General features: G+C 53.1%; 1 protein-coding gene across 1 annotated transcript in view; it reads left to right on the plus strand.

Moving 5' to 3' along the window:
- Positions 1-17,126, plus strand: part of MLXIPL (MLX interacting protein like) — an 18,708-nt gene extending 1,582 nt beyond the window's left edge. The window contains 17 exon segments of the mRNA XM_006918555.3: positions 2,623-2,729; positions 6,947-7,029; positions 7,183-7,272; positions 7,581-7,625; positions 8,179-8,380; positions 8,505-8,585; positions 11,825-11,994; positions 13,325-13,850; positions 14,094-14,161; positions 14,242-14,286; positions 14,289-14,391; positions 14,514-14,626; positions 14,718-14,837; positions 15,011-15,138; positions 15,217-15,340; positions 15,924-16,053; positions 16,326-17,126. Coding sequence (XP_006918617.3) covers positions 2,623-2,729; positions 6,947-7,029; positions 7,183-7,272; positions 7,581-7,625; positions 8,179-8,380; positions 8,505-8,585; positions 11,825-11,994; positions 13,325-13,850; positions 14,094-14,161; positions 14,242-14,286; positions 14,289-14,391; positions 14,514-14,626; positions 14,718-14,837; positions 15,011-15,138; positions 15,217-15,340; positions 15,924-16,053; positions 16,326-16,444 — 2,254 coding nt within the window. The 3' untranslated portion in view covers positions 16,445-17,126.
- The last annotated feature ends 4,513 nt before the right edge of the window (positions 17,127-21,639 follow it).

Genomic DNA, 21,639 nt, shown 5'->3' on the forward strand with positions numbered 1-21,639 from the left:
CCCCCTGCCCCGGACATCACAGACCGCCTGAGCAGGGCATCTAAGGTCCTGGTACACTGGGTGCAGGCATCTCTCTTCCGCGGGCTCCCCCAGCTTCCTCCTCCCCCCATTTCCTACCCACTCCCAACTTCAGCCTCCTAGTTTATACTACACACCTCTCTACCTGAGCTGGCTAATGCCTACCTCCCCCATCTCCCACCCCAGACCGTGGGTGACCAAAAGGGGAGGTCCAGGGGAGGTGGTAAGGTAGGGGATAGAGCACACTCCAAGAACTGTCCTCACTAAGAGGCTGACTGTGGCAGCTGGGGTGGAGAGGGCTATGCTTTCTCCCTAAAGGCTCAGAATATTCACTCTCTAGCCTGCCCTGGTTGGCCTAAGCGCCAGGAATGGAGGTGGCTCAGTACCAGAGGAGCCTTTGGATTCCCTCATTTGGTAGAGGGAAAAAAACTGAGGCTCAGACTGGGACCGTGTTTTAGTCCTTAAAAACCCTAATCATAGGGATTCCCTGGAGGAGAGAGGATTGCTGAAACCAGGATATCCCAAGAGAGTGAGCAGATGGGAAGGGACAGCAAGGCAAGGGGTCCAGAGGTGCTAGGAGTAAGTGGCTAGCTTGACCCAGAGGCCAGCTTGCAAATGTCTGGCCAGCTGTTGGCAGAGGAAAGATTTCTAGGAGGAGCCCATGTTCCATAGTTCTGTGAGTGGAAGCCACAGGGAGGCAGGTTCTGGAAGTTCCAAGAACCCACTTGTCCATGGTCAGAGCTGGCCAGAGCTATAATCAGAGCTATGGAGAAAATGGCCTCAGGGAAATAAGGGAGCAAGCAGGACCCTGTCAGAAAGACTCTAAAGGAATTATTGCATAGTAGCTATGTCGGGGGTGGGGGTGGGATAGGGGTGGTGGAGAGCTGAACAGAGTTCTGAGTATTCCCTCATCCCATCCCCAAGATTCCCAGATTTTCTACTGGTCATGAGAAGCCCTTGAACCCTGGCCCCAGGCTTTTTGCTCCAGACTGGACCCTTCTCCTCCCCTCCCAGCTGACAGGTCCAGCATAGACCTTTCTTCCTGGGCTTAGATTTTGGCACTGTTTCGTCTCCCCTGGCCACAAACACTATAACCTCAGGAAGAGGAAGGGCAGGCAGGCTGTGGGGCGCTGGGTGATCAGAGTGGGTTGGGGGGGTTGCTGGGATACAGGCAGGAGCAATAAACTCAGGAGCCCCCCAAGTGACACAAAAGAAGCTGGCCCAGGAGATGTCAGAGTGTCCCCCACCCCCCAGGTCCCTGGACAGATGGTGTTTATCTAAGTTAGGAGGGAGGGGGCCAGCCAGCGGGCCTGGGCGATTGGGCTATGTACTCTATTTGGGTAATGAGGCCTGTTGTGCCTTGGGCTGGCAGTCCTTTCCTCTCCCCACTCCAAGCAAACACAGGAGCTTGGAGACCAGAGAGGAGAGGGGACCCAGTGACCCATGTACCCAAGGGGCTGTAGGAGTCAGACTGCCACCCACCCACCCCTCACCCCCAGGATGAGGGAGAGGCCCCTGGAGAGAACAGGCGTGATATTCTGAAAGACTAAGCCTTGAGGCCTCAGCCTTACATGTAAGTAAGAACTGGAGAAGATGTGCCATAGGGGACTTGTATACAACCCTGGCTTGTGGACCATGAGGAGGGAGGGACCAGCAGGGATCTAACACCTTGAGTATCTTGACTTCCTCCGTCATTTCCCTGGGGGTAGCAGACTTGGCCTGTGCCTAGTAGGACCCTGAGAGTCAAGCCTCTCACCTGTGTAGAGAGAGCCCTTTCATCTTGAGAATTTGATTGACTGCTAGGAATAGGGTTAGGGTCGGGGTGTTATCTCTTCACCTCTCACCACTGCACCGTCCCAGCTGCCTTCCTTTGGCTAATGCCCGACCCCCATCCAGACCATGGATGACCAAAAGAGGAGGTTCAAGGGAGGTGGCACACCCCTGAGAAGGGGCATACTTTCTAGCTCATTTCAGATTGCCATCCTAGGATTCTAGGCGGGGCAGACACCAGAAGAGCAATGAAAAGGCAATGGCTGGCTGCTTGGAGGCCACTTCTTGTGGAGTGGCTTCCTCTCCACTCATACAAACCTTACCCATCCCCTGGACCTAAGGGGACCAACCAGCAATACTGGTAGAGAAAAAGCCAGAGCCTGAATGAGTCTCCGCCACGTGACCTTAGGCATGGTCCTTTCCCTTCCTGACCTTCAATTTACTTCTATAAGAAATGTATCTGAAAACCGATCCTAGGTGGCCTACAAGACAGAGATGGCTGTAAGGCCACTGGGTATTGTTGCTATGAGGACTGAGATGATAAACAGATTCCAGCCCTGGCTTTAGTTCTGGTAGTAGATTAACAAGTGGGTCTCACCAAAGAACACAAGGGCTCCTAGTGGGGACCTGGAGAGGGTATTTTAAAGGTCTGACTCTCGGCAGGAATTTCAGGCAGGTTAGAGTGAGGGGCAGGATTTGAGAGGGTCCCTCAAATTGCCCACCATAGATGAGTGCCTAGTGCATGAGAAGAGTGTGGAACCGGCCCTACAGAAATCCTCTCCAACCTTCCCCTTTCTCCACCACACCCCTGACCCAGCCCTTTCCCTCTGACAGTGGCAAGCTGGTCTCTCCCAAGTGGAAGAATTTCAAAGGCCTCAAGCTGCTCTGCCGAGACAAGATCCGCCTCAACAACGCCATCTGGAGGGCCTGGTATATCCAGTGTGAGTGGGTGCCGTAAGCCTTCCCAGCAAGAGGGCTACACATGGGGGGCTGCCCAGGAATCCCCCAGCCAGGATCAGTAGAGTGCTTTGGGGGAGACCAAACCTTCAGCACCAGCACCCCTGAACGGCTTCTGACCCCCAGAGAGTTTGGGGGAATATGTCCCTAATGACTCTCTCCACTGTGAAGCTGGGCACAGCAGAGCTCACCCTTTCGAAGTCCTAAGGTGGGCTGAGATTTGGGGAGCAATTCAAGGTTCATTCTGCATCCTATTAGTGTAGTCAGGTGCCTCACATGTGAAGGTAGCAAGACGTGTTAGACACTATCTGGGCCAATTCTGTCACTTTGCAAATGGGAAAGTGAGGACCCTGCACGGGTCGCCACCAGGCTTTCACCGAAGTCCTTACGGAACCCCCACCATCATGGAGATTTGCCATGTGGTAGAGTGGAAGGGACTCCGGACTTGGAATCACCCACAACTGGTTTCTCACCCTGTTTCTGCCCCTTGCTGGCTGTGTGACTGCAGGCAAGTCATTTAACCTCTCTGAACTTATTTCCTCACCTATAAAATGAGGCCAGTGGTCCTATCTTTCATGGTTGGCATGAGAATAACAGGCATTAACAGGCCTGGCACAAAGTGCTCAATAAATGATGGTCGAATCTGACGTACCCTTGAGAAGGTCACAGTCATTCATTTGGGAATACAAGACTCCCCACTCGCCCTGCGGCAGAGCAGCAGAGGCTAAGAGGCCTCAGATTAGTTGACCCTGTGTTGGGACCTTGTCCAACTCAGTTATGTCCCCCTGCAAGATCAGAGGGCTGCACTGAGCAGGGAACACACAGCCCAGGAGGGACCACACATGATATTCTCTGCACTGGCCCCACTAGATTCTATCTAAGCAGAGAGAAGGAGTTGTTTTTTGGGTTTTGTTCATCTATCATAAATCATAAATCATCTTATTTAAGGCTTCCTAGCAATCCTGGGAGATAGGTATTATTATCCCCATCTTATAGATGAGCAAGTGAGGCCCAGAAGACAAGTGACTTGTTCAGGTCACAGAGCATAAAAAGAGCAGAGCTGTGGCTGGCTGTAAGTCCAGGGCTCTCCAACTGAGCCCAGTGCTCCTTCCTCTGCACCCTGCTGTATGGCTTCCAGACCTTGCCTAAGAACAGGCCCTGCCCAAACCAGGAAGCTGATAGGCCTAGGAAATCAATGTTATTGTCCATCTCCCCCTCCCTGCCACCTTGAGGTTTCATCCTCTACCCTTCCCCGCAAAGCTGGGTGGGGTATAAACCCTTCTCTCTGCAGAAGAAATTTCTGATGCTACCTGGGGTCCTCACCCAGACAGACTTCGGTCTCCAGCTATTGTACAAGTTGCTGGAAGGACCTCAGATTCTGAGTCAGACACAGGTGGTTTTGAGTCAAGTTTTAGTATGCCGTAGCTGTGTGACCTTGGCAAAGTCTCTAGCATCCCCTAGCCCAAGCTTGCTCACCTGTAAGTGGGCATAATAATAGATCCTACTGCTGAATTCTGCTATGAGTTTTCAGTCAGATCACATCTCAGCACCAAGCAGACACAAGGACTCCCTGAGGGTGAACTCTGGGATCTAGCACTACTATATGATAATAGCAACAGCATAGGCAAGCAGAGAAAAAATATCAGGGCTCCTCCTCCTCCCTGAGCATCCAAGGTTCGGAAGTGGGCTTCAGGAAAGGGAGAGGGGTGACTAGTGCTGGAGGGCTGTCTTGCTCATCCTCCTGGAAGCTGCTACCCCTCTGCAGGCTCCTGGCTACTCTAAGATCCCTTCCTTTCCCACACCCCAAATTCGTCTGGGTTTCCTCTGAACTCCCAGAGCACTGTGTCCTCCCATGGGCAGACTCTCTACTTGGCATTAGCTTATGTTATGCTTGTGTTTTCCTCATCTCACCCACTAAGCTGTGAGTGCCCTAAGTCATCTGTGGATTCTGTCCCAGCATCTGTTCTAGCATAGGTGCAAAGGGGCTAGGTGGCTGCATGAGTAGATTAACTTTTCATTGTTAAATAAAGCCTGCCCAACTCTCAGGAAGCCACGGGGTCACTGCTTTTCCATCCAGAGCACAGGGTCCCTGGGCGGGGAAGGGGAGAGTTCCACCAGGCCTGCTCAGCCCTGACTCTCTGGGGACCCTGGGCAAACTTACTCTTTCCTGGTGCTCATTTCCTTTTCTGGGAAGCCAGGAGCAGATGCTCTTGAGGATTCCTTAATATAACCCCCTGGGAGTCCACACGTGCGAGGGCCTATCCCTTTGTTTTCTGTCCAAGCCATGCTCAGCAACAAGGACAAACCCCAATGGAGATCATTTTAGACCAGGCTGTGGATGGGTCCATTCTGTGGCCTGTTAGGAACCAGGCCACATAGCAGGAGGTGAGCAGCAGGAGAGTACAGCCAGCTGCTCCCCAGCACTATCATCACCACCTCAGCTCCACCTCAGATCATCAGGCATTAGATTCTCATAGGAGCACTGGTCCCTGGTGCCAAAAAAGTTGGGGGCCACTGTTTTAGAGAATGTCCTTTAGGACAAAATTTTGTAAATGATGCTGAAGGTACAAAGAAATTTCATGTTCGGGTGGTCCCCCTCCCCCTCCTCTTCGGGTGTCAATTGTTTCAGAGGAAGTTTGCTGAGGGCTGTGGTAAGATGGGCCCCAATGGATACTCCTGAAATCCTCTTTGTCAAGGACTTTGACTGCCAGAAAAAGTCGCTGCCTGGGGGTCCTAGGGCTTTGAAGTCCTGCTGTGTGCCAAGTTCTGTACCAGATGCAGGGATTCTAGGCTAAAGGGCACAGCTCCTTCTTTCACTCCCAGTGGGGAGGCCAGCATGTGGAGAAATGGCCAGGCAGGTGGATAGTGATGCAGACCAGCCCATAGATTTTCAGAGGAGGTAAGGCTTCATGGAAGTGGGGCTGCTCTGGGCTCTCCTGGCAGGTGGGCAGATGAGCATGAAGCAGAGGAGGGAAGGGAGAGGTGTTCCTTACAGAATAAAGGGTGGGCTGTGCAGCAGGGAGCTGTTTGGCTTCAGGGAGCTGTGAAGGAGACAGGCTGAAGAAGCAGTGGGACCCATTGTGGAGGGCTAGGAAGCCGAGCTCAGGGCTGTAGTCTTTATTCTGGAGGTTTAGAGAACTGAAGAGGGGTTCAGACCTGAACTGTGCTTCAGGAAGAATTGACCTGGCTGCAGCAGGAAGATGGGCTGGAGAGTGTGAGTCAGGGAGGTTCCAGGTGAGAAATGACGCCAGACCAGGGGATGACAATAAGAATATGGAAGGGAGGGGACACTGAAAGAAATGTCACCCTTGAGATTGAGATGATTAGTCCATGGATTAGACAGGAATGCTGGGAGTCGGAAGAGAGTTTTGGTGACTGAGGGGCAGTGCTGGCAGTCCAGAGGAAGCACAGGCTGAGGAGGGAATTTCCCAAACATCTGAGACTGACAAGTTTTGATACATCCTAGTGGAGGGTCCCTAGGCAACTGGGAAATGGGTCTGAAGCTGGAAAGGGGCAGGATGAGGGTGGTTTGGAGGTGGGCATGGGGGCAGATGCTGAGTTACAGGAGGTGAAGATGAGACTGGGAGATGCAGAAGTGGAGATGGCAAGTGACAGTTCTTCCAGAGTTTGGGGGAAAGGCAAAGGAATAAAGAGGGAAGCAAAAGGGTTAGCTTGATGGGTAACATAAGGAAGGGAAAGGTTTGGGGGGTAAAGAACATAGAATGTGTTTATAGGCCAAAAAGAATGAGCCTGGGGAGAGATCAGGATTGGAGACAGGGAAGGGAGTAGAGGAGGTAGAAAAAGGGCTCAGGTAGGTAGCCTGTAGTGGACAAGGGGTGGTTCTCTGAGATCAGAGTGGGCAGTGCCCAGGAGCCTGAGGCAGGGGACTGAGGGCTCTGGGCCCCTATCCTGTCAGTCTGATCAGGATGTTCTTGGGTCAGCTCACTCCCTGTGGTCCCAAAATCCCATTAAGCAAGCATTGCCTGCCCCCTATTAGGTTGGGTTCTTTTCACAGATTAGCATAGAAGAGGGAGATCTGGTAGGCCTAGAGAAGAATGCAGGAAGGCTTCCTGGAGGAGGTGGCACTTACTATGAGCATTGAAGGCCAGGCAAGATTTAGTAGTGTCGTACTTGAGTCCCAGTCCCCTTGGGGTGGGAGATGAGGTAGCTGGGCACCCCTGACCTGGCCCCCTTCTCTCAGATGTGGAGCGGAGGAAGAGCCCCGTGTGTGGCTTCGTGACCCCCCTGCAGGGGCCTGAGGCTGACGAGCACCGGAAACCGGAGGTAGCTGAGACTCAAGGGACCACCGCCTACCAAACCCAGCCCCCTGCATCCAGTCTCCCCTGCTGGATGGGAGGGGCTGGCCCAGATGCGGATTGGGTGAGGGGTGGAGTAAGTGCTACACCTCGCACTGAGCCACCTCCCGGCCCTCCCCAGGCTGTCGTCCTGGAGGGAAATTACTGGAAACGGCGCATCGAGGTGGTGATGCGCGAATACCACAAGTGGCGCATCTACTACAAGAAACGGGTCAGTGAGGGACGTGGGGGAAGCCCCAGACTTTTTCCCTGCGGCCGCTGGCCACCGCTTCTCTTGGAAGAGACCTGGAGGCGCTCCCCTGACCCCAACCCTGCCCTCCTTTAAGGCCCAGGTTCACAGCGCCACCGTGTGGTCATAGTGTCTCCTCGCAACCTCCGTACCTCCCAGATTGGAGGAGCTCCTGAGGGGAAATGGGGGATCTCTTTGATTTGGGGGAGCTTGTGAGTAGGGGAGGCCTTGGTAGGGAGTGATGGAGGAGGGGCAAGGAATCCAGTGTCCACTTCTGTGTGTTCCTGCAGCTCCGTAAGTCCAGCAGGGAAGGGGATCTCCTGGTCCCAAAGCAGGTGGGTGTTCAGGGATGCAGAGTTGACAGTTTCCTTCTGGGTGAATGGGGCAGTGGCAGGTTGGGGGTGGTGAGGGTGTGACAAGAGGGTAGTGGGAGTGACTCTTGTCCTCTAGTTGATTTGGCCCTTCTTCCCTTGGAACACAGTGGTGGGAAGACCCTCAGCCTTCTGGTTGACTGAGCAAGTAGTGGGGAGGCATGGGGGAACAGAGGGTCTTAAAACCTGGGGTCCCTGGCAGGAAAAAGTATAGGAGGCAGGAGGGGGACCCTAATCTCCTTGGCAAGCCATCCCAGTCTATCTCCTGAGGGTAGTTGTCAGAGGCCAGAGAGGTGACCCCAGCCTTCCAGGCAGCAAACCTGTTTCAGCCAAGTCCTAGGGGTCCACCAGAGAGAGGTAAGGAGGGACTGCACAGAGGCCCTCTGGCTACTGACCACTTCATCCCCCCAGCGGGAGATGATATGGAAGAATGGGGAGCAATGGCAGACCCCTGACCATTTCCTGTCCCCAGGCTGGAGAAGAGTGAGAGCAGCAACTAATGGCTCTGTCTCCCTAGGCGGAAGGGGGGTGGCAGCCACCAGAGAGATGGTGCGAGCAGCTCTTCTCCAGCGTGGTACCTGTGCTGCTGGGGGGCCCAGAGGAGGAGCCTGGAGGGCGGCAGCTTCTGGACCTCGATTGCTTTTTGTCCGACATCTCCGACACTCTCTTCACCATGACTCAACCCAGCCCCACACCTCTGCAGCTGCCCCCCGAGGATGGTGAGAGCCTGCACCTGGGAAAGAAGGCCTGTGAGAATCCAGGCAGCCAAGGGAGGATGGCTGGGGACAGGTGACCCCATTCCACCCTGCCTGCTGCTCCTGACATCACCACTGCCCCCTCCAGCCTACGTCAACAATGCTGACATGATCCAGCCGGAACTGACACCTCTGCAGCCCAGCCTGGATGACTTTATGGAGATCTCAGGTGGGGCAGGCTCCTCCCCTGAGATGGAATGGCAGGGTCAGTGGGAGGAGAACCCAGGTTGACCTCAGGCCAGTTCTATACCCTTCTGGGAGGGTAGTTTGTCTGGGTGACTTCTGAGAAATCTTCCTGATGTCGCTTTGTCTGGTCTTGTGATGAAGCTGGTGTGGCCTCAGGTGAGAGCAGGGCCAGACCAAGTACCTAGGCAGGGGACAGGGGACCAGAGGCATTGAAGCTGCAGACTGTGGGAGCTCCCAGGAAAGCAGTGGATGTTGAGACTCTCTCAGGGGAGAAAGGGACTGTGATTTGTTTGGGTCTATTTATTTATATGATTCATTAAAAAAAAAAACAACTATTTATTAAAAGAACATTTCAGACATACATGTAAGTAGAGAGAGTTCCATGAACCCTCATGCAGCCATCACTGACCTGGACATTTACCAACTATTGGCCAGTCTTGTTTCAGTTAGAACTCACTCACTTCTCCCCTCCTGTGTTATTTTTAAGAAAATCCCAGGAATTATATCTGGTAAAGCATGTTTTTTTTAGGTAGTATGTTTCCATGCCTCACTGTCCTGACCCCCAGGACCACCAAGTCACTGGTTTCTCATGTCCTTCCTGAGATACATGTCTATATAAAATAAGCGCACATGGACAAATGTCTGTTTTTGTTTTCATAGTAGACTCTTCCCCACATTGCTTTCTTCACTTAGCTGTAGATCTTGGAGATTGACCCCGATATTCATACATTTAGAAGACTCCAGAGCCATTCTGGGAGTCAGATAGACATCAGGGCTCAACCTGTTTCAGCCAAGTCCTAGGGGGCAGAAAAGGGGTTCCTGGGATAAAGGCTCAGTTTCGGTGACCCCTTCACTCCTTCCCACAGGGTCCTGGGCCTGTCAATCAAGAGGTAGAGGCCTATGGGGCGGGGACTAGGGAATGAGGAACCACCCCCATCCCTGCGTCAGTCCTGGGCAGGGGTGGGGGCTGAGGGGGCAGAAGTGTTGATGGCAGTGCCCTGGGAGCAGACCAGCCTGGGAGGGCAGCGGCCCTGTCTGGGCACACAGACCCCTGCCACAGGTAGGATCTCAGCCACCCTTCCCCTGGGCTCTGGGCAAAACCTGAGGCTAGGAAGTGACTTCTCAGCCCAGGGTGTCTGCTGGGATAGGGGGTGAGTGTGGGTGACCTATTTAAAAGAGGTAGCCAGTGTGACCCCCTCAAGCACACTGTGCACTGGGAGGGCAGGGAGCACTGGGGCAACCAGGGCTGCTGCTTTGCTGCTGCTTTGATTGTTCCCACGAGCTCCTCACTTGAGAGAAAACCCAGTGAGGGAACTGGTAAGGAGAGGGTTCAGTGAAGGGTACGGGGTGCTCAGAGAAGGGGAGGGAACTTGAGGCTGGGAGGGGATGTTAGATCAGTGGAGGGGGGCAGAGAATAGGGGGGTACTCAGTGGGTGCCTAGGACTAGGAAGCAGCTTCTCTCAAGGCCAGGTGGAGACAAGCCCACAATCTAAGATAAGGGGATAGTGGTGACTCAGTGATGAGCTGGACTCAATGCTCCATGAGGCCTAACAAGCCCTGGGGAACGGGCAGCAGCAGTGAGCAGAGAGTTGCTCTGTGGCCCTCAGCATCCTGGGGCCAGGCCCAGGATATGGCTGGTTCTATAGCCCAGGCCTCAAGGGGCCTAGTGAGGAGGCCCGTGGTCCCTGGGGGCTGGAGAATGGAGGCTTGGTGACTGCTCTCCCTCTGCCACCCACTCCCTCTGTTAAAGAAAGGCAGCAGGACAGCAGGAAGATCCCTTCTGATGATGTAGCCAACACACACACACACACACGCACACACACACACGCGCGCACACACACACACGTGCACACACACACACATCTCCCCTACTCTCCCCCAGCCCTCAATGAATCTGACCTGCGGGGTCCATCTTAAATGAGAATTAAGAGACGGTGGAAAGAGCACTGCATCTGAGATCAGACACACCAGCTGGAGTTCCAGCTCTGATGGTGCACGCACACACACGCGCGCACACACACACGTGCGCACACACACACACACACAAACGTGGGCATGGCAGACACGCACACTCCAAGTATCTCACATCAGGGCAGGTGCACACAGACAGAGCTACAGACAGTGGAACAGACACACAGGGAGGCAGACAGACAGATGCTGCATAAGACCACACACTGATATGCCAAGCCAGCTGCCCAGTGACATGTGATTCCCAGAGTCACATAAGATGTACACACAGGTTTGACCTCATCAGGCTCAAGGTTTGGTGCTCAAGGCTCAAGATGCTCTTCTGTCCCACTCCCAGGTCTCCAAGGTGGCCCCCGGGGGAGAGGCCTGACCGGGTCCCTTGGCTGGGGCGTTGGGGCCTATCCAAGGCGGGCAGGGTCGGGTCCGGCCAGACCAAGAGGCCTTGGGAGCTGGTATAGACTGAAGGCTGGTCAGGGTCAGAAAAAGGTGCCCGGAAGGGAGCGGGTAGGCGGGTGGCACCCAGGCTGGGGATGTGGTTAGGCCACAGGCAGCTGCTTCCCAAAACCAGAATAGCCTGGGTCTTACACAACCTGCACCTCAAAAAATCTGGCTGTCCCCTCCCCACAAGCTTTTCCAAGCTTTCCAGCACCCACCTACTGTAGCCCCCACGCTGAGCCTACCCTCCGACCCTTGCTATCACCTTCTTAGCTCCTTCACTTTACTCCTGGGCTCTGCCCTTGAGGCCCCACTTGTTGACCTTCCAACAAACCAACATGTCCCAGACCCGCTGACCTCCTGACCCCTCTCACCCCTAACTCACCCCTTGAACTCGTGTCACCCTGAGGTTCCTCCTCATCTCAGGCCTCTTTTCTTGGACTGCACCCATTTCCCTCCCTCGCACACACTGTAACCTTCTCCCCCTTTTACATCCCCAGCAGGGCTGGCAACATAAGCAGACGAGGGGAGGGCGCAGGCCTGGGGATAGAGAAGGGGGGCTCATGAGCCAAATGTGGGGCTAGGTGGGAGGGCCACTTCTGGGGTCCTGCTCACACCCCACACAGTCCCCTGTTGTCTCCCACTCAGGCCTCTTGCTGCTTCCCCTGAGACAGAAACTCTCCCAGTTTCACAATCTCTTGTGGAAGCTCCCCCTCCCCAGCTCAGTCTGTGGACAGGACACGAGGCCTGTACTCCTCCCACAGCTTCTAGCCATGTCCTTAGCCCTAACTGTTGCCACCCTCTGTGTCTGAATTACAGATTTCTTCACCAACTACCGCTCCCCACAGACTCCCACGCCTTCAAACTTCCTGGAGCCCCCCAGCTTTGGCCCCATGGCCGACTCCCTTTTCAACAGTGGAATCCTGGGCTCCGAGGTGCCCCCTGCCTCCTCGGGCATGACCCACCTCCCAGGGCATAACCGCCTGCAGGTGAGCTCACCCCATCCCTCCCAGCCTTACCCAGCTCACCTGCCAGGAGGTATTCTGGGCACTTTCTGAATGCCCAGTCCTGTGCTTGGTTCACAGAGAGAGACTGGAGGGGGAGAAAGACCTTATCTCTGCTCTCTAGTGAGGTGCAATTCAGCTGGGGAGGAAAGACATTTGTGAAACAGAACTGACAAGATGGCTGTAGGGGAGTTAGGCTGAGTGCAGGAGGAACATGGAGCAGGCACTACCGAGGGCTGGGTTGCTTGCAGAAGGCTTCCTCGAAGAGGGAGAGTTCTGGGCCTTATTGAAATGGGTCTGGACAGAAGAAGAGACTAGTAGAGGGCAAGTCAGATGGGAGGAGAAGCTAGGAGGAGAAGCTTGAACGAGTGCATGGCAGCAGAAAGCTGAGCATGTGTGTTTAGGAAACAGTGAATCCACCACTTTGACTCAAGAACTCCCAGACCCAATTCGGATGTTGTCTCCGGCCGCTAGGTTAGATGCCTTTCCCTTCATCATCAGACTTTTTCGACACTATCATAGTTCATTGTTGAGGGGTCTCTCTCCTAGACTAGACAGTGAGCTCCTTACTGGAAGGACTATGTCTTGCTCAACACTACATCTTCCATACCCAGCACAGTTCAGGCACTTTAACAGCACTGGGTAAATGCTTGCCCAGTGATTGAGCAAGTGAGTGAGTGAATGAATGAATGAGTATATGGATGGATGGGTATGTTGGTGAATGGACAAATGGGTTATAGATGGGGGTAGATGCTTATATGAGTTGATGTATCCATACGTAGGTGAGTGGTTGGTTGGATGGATGGGCTGATGGATGAAGTCATAGATGAACAGTTTTGCAAATCCATCAATGGGCTGGTGGGTGGATAAGTGGCTGGTGAATGTACAGCTGATAGTGGATGAATAGAGAAGTATAGATGGTTGGATGGATTAGTGAATGAGTTAGTATCTGGTGGGCTGGTGGAACGGTAAATGAGCTAGCTCATAGGTGAGAGAATAAATAGGTAGGTGGATGGGTGGATGGATGGATGGATGGATGGATGGATGGATGGATGGATGGATGGATGAATTATTTGGCGAATGAATGAATGCGCAGAAAGTTTGATCTTCTTTCTCATGCCTAATTTGTGCATAAATGTGTTCTACTCCCTCCCTCCATTAGATTATAATTTCCCTTGTTCGCGTACTGAAGTTCAGGGATCATTTCTCTTATCTCTCTCACTGCCCAGTCCAGAGCTCTTCCAGGGCAGGAGGCTGCCTGGGTGGCTGCAAAGACCAGCTTTCTCCCCTGCTCTCTCTCTGTCCCCCCAACCAGGCTCGGAGCAGCTGCCCTGGCTCCCTGGACTCCAGTGCCTCCCTGAGTTCTGATTTCCTCCTCCATGAAGACCCCAAGCCCAAGCTCCCACCCTCTCCCCTCCCTCCACCCCTCCTCCAATACCCTGCTCTTGCCAAGGGGCCTGGCCTGGAGCCCTGTCCCCCACCCCTCTTCCCTCCTGTGGCTCCGCCTCCTGCTATGGTGCAGGGAGAGCCTCTCTTGTCTCCCAGATTCTCCTTCCCTACTGTCCCTACGAGGCGAGTGTCTCCACTGCCCACTCCCTCAGCCTTCCCACCCACCCCACAGCCTGTCCCAGGCCCTGCCCCCACCCCCTTCCCCATGGACCTTCTACCTTTGGGGTATCCAGAGCCCCCATTTGGGCCTCACTTCACAGTACCCCAAGGCGCACGGCCCAGAGGCAAGTCCCCCACCCCAACCACTAGGGGGCGGAAACCCAGCCCTCCCACCTTGGCCCCTGCCACTGCTGGGGGCAACAACCCTTGCCTCACACAGCTGCTCAAAGCAGGTGAGATGGGAGGGGCAGGGTCAACAGAGCGGGTGATGGGGACAAAATGTGGAAGTGGGGAGCCTGTGGCAGTAGAGGGCGAAGGTTAAGGGAGAGGCTCAGCTGGGCACAGAGTGGTGAGGAACTAAAGACATGGGTCCTGAACCCAAAGGTGTGGGCTATTAGGAGTGGAGGGATGGGGTCTTGGGAGATGCTTGGGTTGGGGCTTCCCCTAGCAGGCCTCACAGTTCTGCCTGTGCACAGCCAAGCCTGAGCAAGTCCTGGAGCCACCACTTGTGTCCAGCGCCCTTCTGCGGCCCCCAGAGTCCCCGGTAAGATGGTGGGCACTGGGAGTCGGGGGGAGTCTCTGAGCTTCACCCCAACTCTCCACCCTTCTTCACTTCCGCCGGAGATGGTCCCTGAATTCCCCTGCACCTTCTTTCCCCCGACCCGAAAAAATGGCCCCCCCCCCCCCGACCCCCTCCAGGCCCAGCCACACTGGCCCCTCCCAGGCCTCTGATTGTCCCCAAAGCAGAACGGCTGTCACCCCCAGCACTCAGCGGTAAACAGGGTTTCCAGAGATTGGGGGGACTCTGGGGGATGGAGGGGAGGGGAAGGATAAAGGGCAATGGGACCCTCTCCCCTGTGTCGGTCTGTCTGTGGTTTTTTCTGTCCCTGCCATAGGTGGTGAGCGGCGGCTGTCTGGGGAGCTCAACTCCATGCCAGGCCCAGGGACTCTGAGTGTCCGAGTCTCTCCCCCTCAACCTATCCTAAACCGGAGCCGTGCAGACAACAAGGTGGCACTACCCTGCCATCCCAAGATCTGTTTGCTAACCTTAGGCCCTACCACGCTCCTTCCTATGCTCATCCCCCTTTCTGCCTTCCAAGACTGAGAACCGGCGCATCACACACATCTCTGCAGAGCAGAAGCGGCGCTTCAATATCAAGCTGGGGTTTGACACCCTGCATGGGCTAGTGAGCACACTCAGTGCCCAGCCCAGCCTCAAGGTGAGCCACAACCTAGGCTGGCACCTGCAGAACCACAGGGCCTTTAGTGGACTCCCATGCCCAAGACCAAATCCTAGGATCCTCCAGACACCCAGTTACCTCTTCCTACCTCCTTCAGTGGGTCCCAGGCTGGGGTGGCTCCAGCACCTGACCCACACTGGTGATGCCCACAGGTCAGCAAAGCGACAACACTGCAGAAGACAGCCGAGTACATCACCATGCTACAGCAGGAGCGGGCAGCCTTACAGGAGGAGGCCCAGCAGCTACGGGACCAGATTGAGGAGCTCAACACTGCCATTAAGTAGGCAGGGACCTGTGGCACAGGGGCAAGGCGTCCTGTCACCTGACTCCCAACCCCTGACCTGCCCCATTCCCCCAGCCTGTGCCAGCAGCAACTGCCGGCTACTGGAGTGCCCATCACACACCAGCGTTTTGACCAGATGCGAGATATGTTTGATGATTATGTCCGGACCCGCACACTGCATAACTGGAAGTTCTGGGTAGTATCCTCACTTGGCCAGGGTGGGGTGAGTGCTGCAGCTAGACTAGGCTGTGCCTGGCTGCAGGCTCAGCTCCACAGGCCAGGCAGGGTTTCAGAGCTGCTCCCAGGGGGAGGGGTGCCAGTTCCACTCCCTCCTTCCAGGCTTTGGCATCTTGGCCAGCAATTTGCCCAGTGATGGGCTGAGAGCAGAAGGAAACTGATTGAGAAACCCCTGGGTGGGGGGACCACACCCCTGCCCACAGAAAGTCCTAAGCACAATTTGAGAGAACCTAAACTCGGAGTGGCATGAGTGGGCTGGGCACTAGAGAATCACTCACTCCCTTACTGGTCAAGCTCTAGGCTAAGCTGGGACAAGAAGCCCAGGGATGGGCCATAGAAGAGCTGGGGAAGGGAGCTGCCAGCCGGTTAGCTGGGGAGGCCTTGGAAGGATGGGAGGGTGGCTGCAGTGGGAGAGTCCTCAGGGTTTGAGGCTTCACAGTGGCCAGGCCTTTCCCATGGTTTGAGCCAGATAGATGTCAGGGCTATAAGTGAGGTGGGTGAGGATACTGGCTAGACAACAGGCCTGTTCCTTGACCTGGGCTCAGTTCAGCATCCTCATCCGGCCTCTGTTCGAGTCCTTCAACGGGATGGTGTCTACAGCGAGCTTGCAGAGCCTCCGCCAGACCTCGCTGGCCTGGCTGGACCAGTACTGCTCCTTGCCCATTCTCCGGCCAAGTACGTGAGCCACTTGCCTGCCCAGTGGAATGTCCAGGCCTCAGGGAAGATGGTTGTACTTTGCTCAGACCCCAGGTTCAGCCTGCCTTCAAAATAGCCAAGGGTTTTGGTCATCTCGCCATGCCCCCTGGATGGTCCCCCGGCCACCAGGACATCTACAAATGCAGATGAGGCTGACAGTCTTGCTAAACAGTATCTCCCCCAACCTCTTTGTCTTTAGCATCCAAGGGCAGGGCCCTGACCCCAGGAGGTGTCTCTCTCTCTTTCCCCAGCTGTCCTGAACTCCCTTCGCCAGCTGAGCACATCTACCAGTATCCTGACGGACCCAGGCTGTATACCCGAGCAAGCCACACGGGCAGTCACAGAGGGCACCCTTGGCAAACCGTTATAGTGCTGGCCAGGTTCTGTGGCTCACTCAGCTGCTCTGGGGCTACTACCTTCCCTGGGTGTGGGTTCCAGGGACAACTTCTGGACACTCTCCTCCTGCCCCAGGACCTGGCTGTCCCCATTCCTGAGAGTTAAGTAGGACCTAAGCCTCTTCCCACCTCCTGGAAGCCAGGAAGCTGAGTTCTAATCCCTGCTCTACCAGTGATTAATACTGTGACCTAGGGACTCATAATCCCTCTTTGGACCTCCATTTCCAGTCGGCAAAATGGCGGGGAAGCTTCAACCAGATGATCCCAAGGCCTTAGAAGCTGGCAATTCAGGGAGCTTGAAGGAGGGAAGGGGACAATCCTGTTTCCCTGTCAATCCCACCTGCACTCCCACAGGTGGGGCACAGGTCTCTGTCTCTGTGCAGAGAAGCAAAGAGGATGTTCCCTCTTTCTGCTCCTTCGCTGGTAACCTGGGGCAGGAGGGTGCTACAGGATAGTGTCCCTGAGTGGATGAGGCCAGGAAGATCTGATCCCAGGAGAGAGCAGGGCAGGGGGTGACCAAACCAGGCCAGGCATCTTGTGTGCGTGTGGATTTTGTAAAGAATTCTTGACCAATAAAAACAAAAACTGCCGGGGGCTGTCATTGTATCTTGCTCTGGGATGGAGAGAGAGTTGGTTGGCAGTTGGAGGTAGCCTTGAAAGGACCTTAGCTTTTCCTCTGAGCTGCAAAGCCACTGGAGAGTTTTGACTAGAGGCGGGACAGGATCAGATGTAACTTCTGAACAGGACCCCTCTGGGTGCTGAGTTGAGAATAGGCGCAGTAGGGCAAGGGTGGAAGCAGGGAGGCCCATTTTAAGCGGTCACTATCATCCAGGTGAGCGATGACGCTTGTCTCAGAAATCTTCCATCCACAGCCAGGAGAGGGTTCAGAGAGGCTCATCACCTTCCAAGTTGGAAGAGGGCAGAGCTGGGACCAAGGAGTGGAAGTGACAAGGCCATCTATCAGAACCATCCAGAAAGTAAAAGTGCTGCTGTGGGAGGTAATGACATCCCCACTGTGCAAGATGTGCAAGCAAACTGGATGGACACTGGTTGGGATGTCTTAGAAGGAACTGATACTTCAGATGGGAGTTGGGGTAAAAGGCCTCAATACTTCATTGATCCTTTCACTGACCCATTTAATAAATATTCCCCGAGGGCCTACTGCAGACCAGGTAATGGTCTGGGCTCTGGGGATTCTGTTTGCTGCTGTACCTCTCTCCTCACGGAGCTGACTCTTCAGGCCTTGCATGTCTGAATCCTCTGACATCTCAGAATTTCTGAAAGCATTTGCAGTAGATAAATACAGTCTTATGTGGGCTTTCCTTTCATTCATTCATATAGAATAACAATAATAAGTGTATACCTATCCAGTGTTTACTATGTGCCGAGCACTATTCTAAGGACTCTATATACATTAATTCGATCCCTGCAATACCTACCCCTACAGGCCTGTCGTGAGGATTTAAGAGTAACTGTATATAAAGCACAACAGTGCCTGACAAAGGACACTATGTAAGAGTTATCATAATTACTATTATCATCCCCATTTTACAGATGAAAAATTGAGGCACAGAGAGGTTAACTAGTCCCAGGTTGCATGGTTAATGAGGTTCCCACCCAGACTGTCTGACAGTAGTCTCTGCTTTTAGCCACTTCTCTTCACTGTGCAGTGACAGGTATACTCAGCCTTTAAGTGCTATTTGCTACCGCAGACAGATTTGAAGTGGTACTTTGAAAGGTAAAATCCTGGCAGTTTGTGCTCTTGGTTTTCACCCACTCACACCCAGCCAAGAAGGTCCCCTCCATAAGACATTCCCTTGACTCTGTGTGCTCCTTTAGATGCTACCTTCCCTTGAGAGAGTGGTCTTGCTCTCTCTCCCTTTTCCCCTCCCACTTACCCCCAGCCACTTGCCTCTGGGCTCCTTCTCCTGCTTTCCACCCCAGCCTCACCCCTGCACTGACTCTACTCACAGAGGACTCTTGACTCCCTCATTTCCAAATCCAGCGACCTCTTTGCATGCTCTTCTTGTCTTCCCCTGGGTCCTCAGACCATCTTCTTGAACTAATCTTTCCCTTTGAATCCAGGGTTCTCACGAAAGTCTCCTTCCTCCACCCTGACAGTGCCTTCCCAGTTCCTGTTGTGAGAGCCTCTTCCTCCATCTGTCCCTTTCCCTGGCCCACTTCCCTCTCGTTCTATGGCAAGCCCAGGCAATGCCATCCCCTTTGGCCTCTCTCCTGTTGTATCTGTCCTGTTGTCTCCCCAGAGCCACATAACCACATATCAGATTGCCACCCTGCCCCCGCCCTCTGAATGTTCCACAGCTCCCTTAACCTTGAAGGAGTCAAACAGAACTCATTTCTGAGACTGTACCCCACAGTCTTCCCCCTAAAACCTGGTCCTCTCCATGGCTCCCCATACCCAAGAAGAGTGCCACCATTCACACACTTGTGCAAGCTGAAGTCATTTTTGGCTCCACCCCATACCCCACTACGTTATGGTATCTCTTACTAAGGCCTGACCAAGTACTCTTGTAAGCATCCATCTCCACGGCCACTACCCTGGCCAACAGAACATTGCCTTTTACATGTACTCCTGCATGAGCCTCCTTACAGCTGCCCTTCAAACTTAAATGTGCATTTGAATAACTTGTGGGGAGGGCTTTTAAAAATCTTCATGACCGTGTCTAGTCTGAATCAATTAAATCAGAATCTCTGGCTGTGGGGTTTAGACATCAGCATTTTGTAAGGTGATTTTAATATACAGCTAAGGTTAAGAACCACTGCAATTGAGGCTTTGAGCCTCAAATTATATATTTCTGGTGCTCGTTAGTTTAAACCAGTGGTTCTTAAACTTTAGCGTACATCAGAAATCACTTAACAGGCTTGTTAAAATACAGATTGCCAGGCCCCCACCTCCAGAGTTTCTGAGTAGGCAAGTCTGGGATGGAGTCTAAGAATTTGCATTTCTAGTGATACCGGGTCGAGGACCCAAACTTTGAGAATTGCTGCGTAAACAATGAAGACATTTATTGTTTCACCTAACACAGGCCAAAGGTAAAGAGGACGCCAATCAATGCAACGTGTCTCTTCAATTGTAAATTGAAATTGCGCTTCCACTGTTTCTTTGGCTTCTGCTTCCCTCCAATAAGGCCAGGTTTCTGGACAGATGTTCAAGGTGTTTTGTGACTGGGCCCTGCTACCCTTGCAGCTTCATCTCTTTCCCCAGCCTCCCTCCCTTCGCATTCCAAGAAGTCTTGAATCGCTAATGTTTCCTGAGATGCAGCATTCTGCTTTGCCTTTGCAAGGACTGATCAGCCCATAAGGCAGGCAGGCCTAGACTTTTCTGTCTTTCTCACATGCCCCTTTCCACCACATCCTTCCCTCTGACCCCATCTGCAACACTCACCCAAAGAGGCTGGCATAGTCACTGCCTTTTGCACAGGAATCAGCTACTTCTTCCTCCACACCTATGTTCATGCCTTGTTTCCCACCTAGAATTCCCTCCTAACCTCTGCTTCACCTGTCTAAATGCCCACCCTGAAGTTACAGCCAGGTTTCACTACCCCTCAAAAACCCGTCAGCAGATCTCTCTCTGTGATTTGCCCAGCTTTTCCAAATCTTTCTTTGCGTCATTAGTTGTTCTTCTGTGTGTTGGCCTTCCAACTGGGCTGTACGAAACTTGAAGGTAAGAGTAAGACCTTACTTGTCACAGCCCAGTGGTGCGGTGGGACAAGTATGGATTAGGAGTGTAGCAGACTCAAGTTGGACTCTGCTCTATCCCTGGCTTCCATGTTGACCGTGGGTAAGTTATTTGACCTGAGCCTAGTTTTTTTCACATGTTTAAAGTTATTTCATAGCATCACCTGTCTTAAAGGTCGCTATGAAGATCAACCAAAATCATGGTGTGAAAGAACCTTATACCCTTGACTGAGTTGTACGCAGCTGAGCCCTACTCTTGCTTCTCTCTGTGCCCCACATCGAAAGATTGAAATCATAGAGCTGCATGTGTCTCAGGTTCACCTGTGTGACCTCTGCAAAATCACTTAATGAGCACCTTCTAGAGCATCAGTCTCTTAATCTATAGGATGGGAATATGAGAAGAGTAAATGAAATGCAAAGCTTCTGGATCAATAAATATCACATGAAAAATGCTTGATGAATGAAATTCTTCTTAAAAGTACGGCTTGTCTCTAGGTGGTGGAGAAAAGGGTTCGCGGCTGGGCCTGCAGTTCTAAACAGCAAATTAGAGAAAAAGTCCCAGGATGCTCTGGACACCCCCTCCAGTCCTCCCCTCCCCACTACCTACAGCTCAGTCACTGTCAGCACCATTCCCCCCTCCCACACGCAGATGACAAAAGGGAAGGACATAAGGATGCTCAGTTTGCTCTCTGACAGTGGGTGTGTCTGTCTGTCATCTAGTATGCTGCAGCCTCTCCTCAGAAGGATGGTCCTAAGAGTCTCCCTGGTGGGCATTGAAACGTTTGAATTTGGAATTCCCAATCCTGGTACTTCAACTTGCTCTGGGTTGCAGGGCTGGGAGGCCCATGGGACATACCTGTTCTGGGACTATTATTCTCTTCCCAGCCAAGCGGGTCTAATCCAAATCCTATCAGTGTTTCAGAATATCTCTTTTTCGGTAAAATTTGAACAAACTTTGTAGATTGTATCAATCCCAATTTCCTTGTTTTGATATTGTACTATAGTTATGCAAGATGTTACCATATAACTGGAGGAAACAGGGTGAAGGGTACATGGAATCTTCCTGTTCATTTTTTTCAACTCCCTGTGAATCTATAATTATTTCAAATTAAGAAATTCCTTGTTGAAAGTCTCCTTTTCAACTTCCTTTTCACTTCCCCGGCCACCCTTAAGTCCAGGCCCTTACCACCTCCCTCTTGGATCCTAGCAAACAGCTCCTGATTTTCCTTCTGTCATTGGTCTTGGCAAATGCTGATCCATCAAGAGTCTCTCCAAGACATCAATTTTGCCCTATCTTGCTCTGTAATAGCCAGTGGAGGCTCATCTCTGCTTGTTGGATTGAGCCACACTCAAGGCCCTCCAGACCTTTCCAATCTTATCTGCTACATTTTATTTTGCTCATGCCCTGCCGCCCTCACAAAATCCCTCATTCTCAGGTTTTGCTGAGGCTGTCCCATACTCCAATGTCAGA

This window comes from Pteropus alecto, unplaced genomic scaffold (genome assembly GCF_000325575.1).
Source record: "Pteropus alecto unplaced genomic scaffold, ASM32557v1 scaffold68, whole genome shotgun sequence".
Classification (NCBI taxonomy): domain Eukaryota; kingdom Metazoa; phylum Chordata; class Mammalia; order Chiroptera; family Pteropodidae; genus Pteropus; species Pteropus alecto.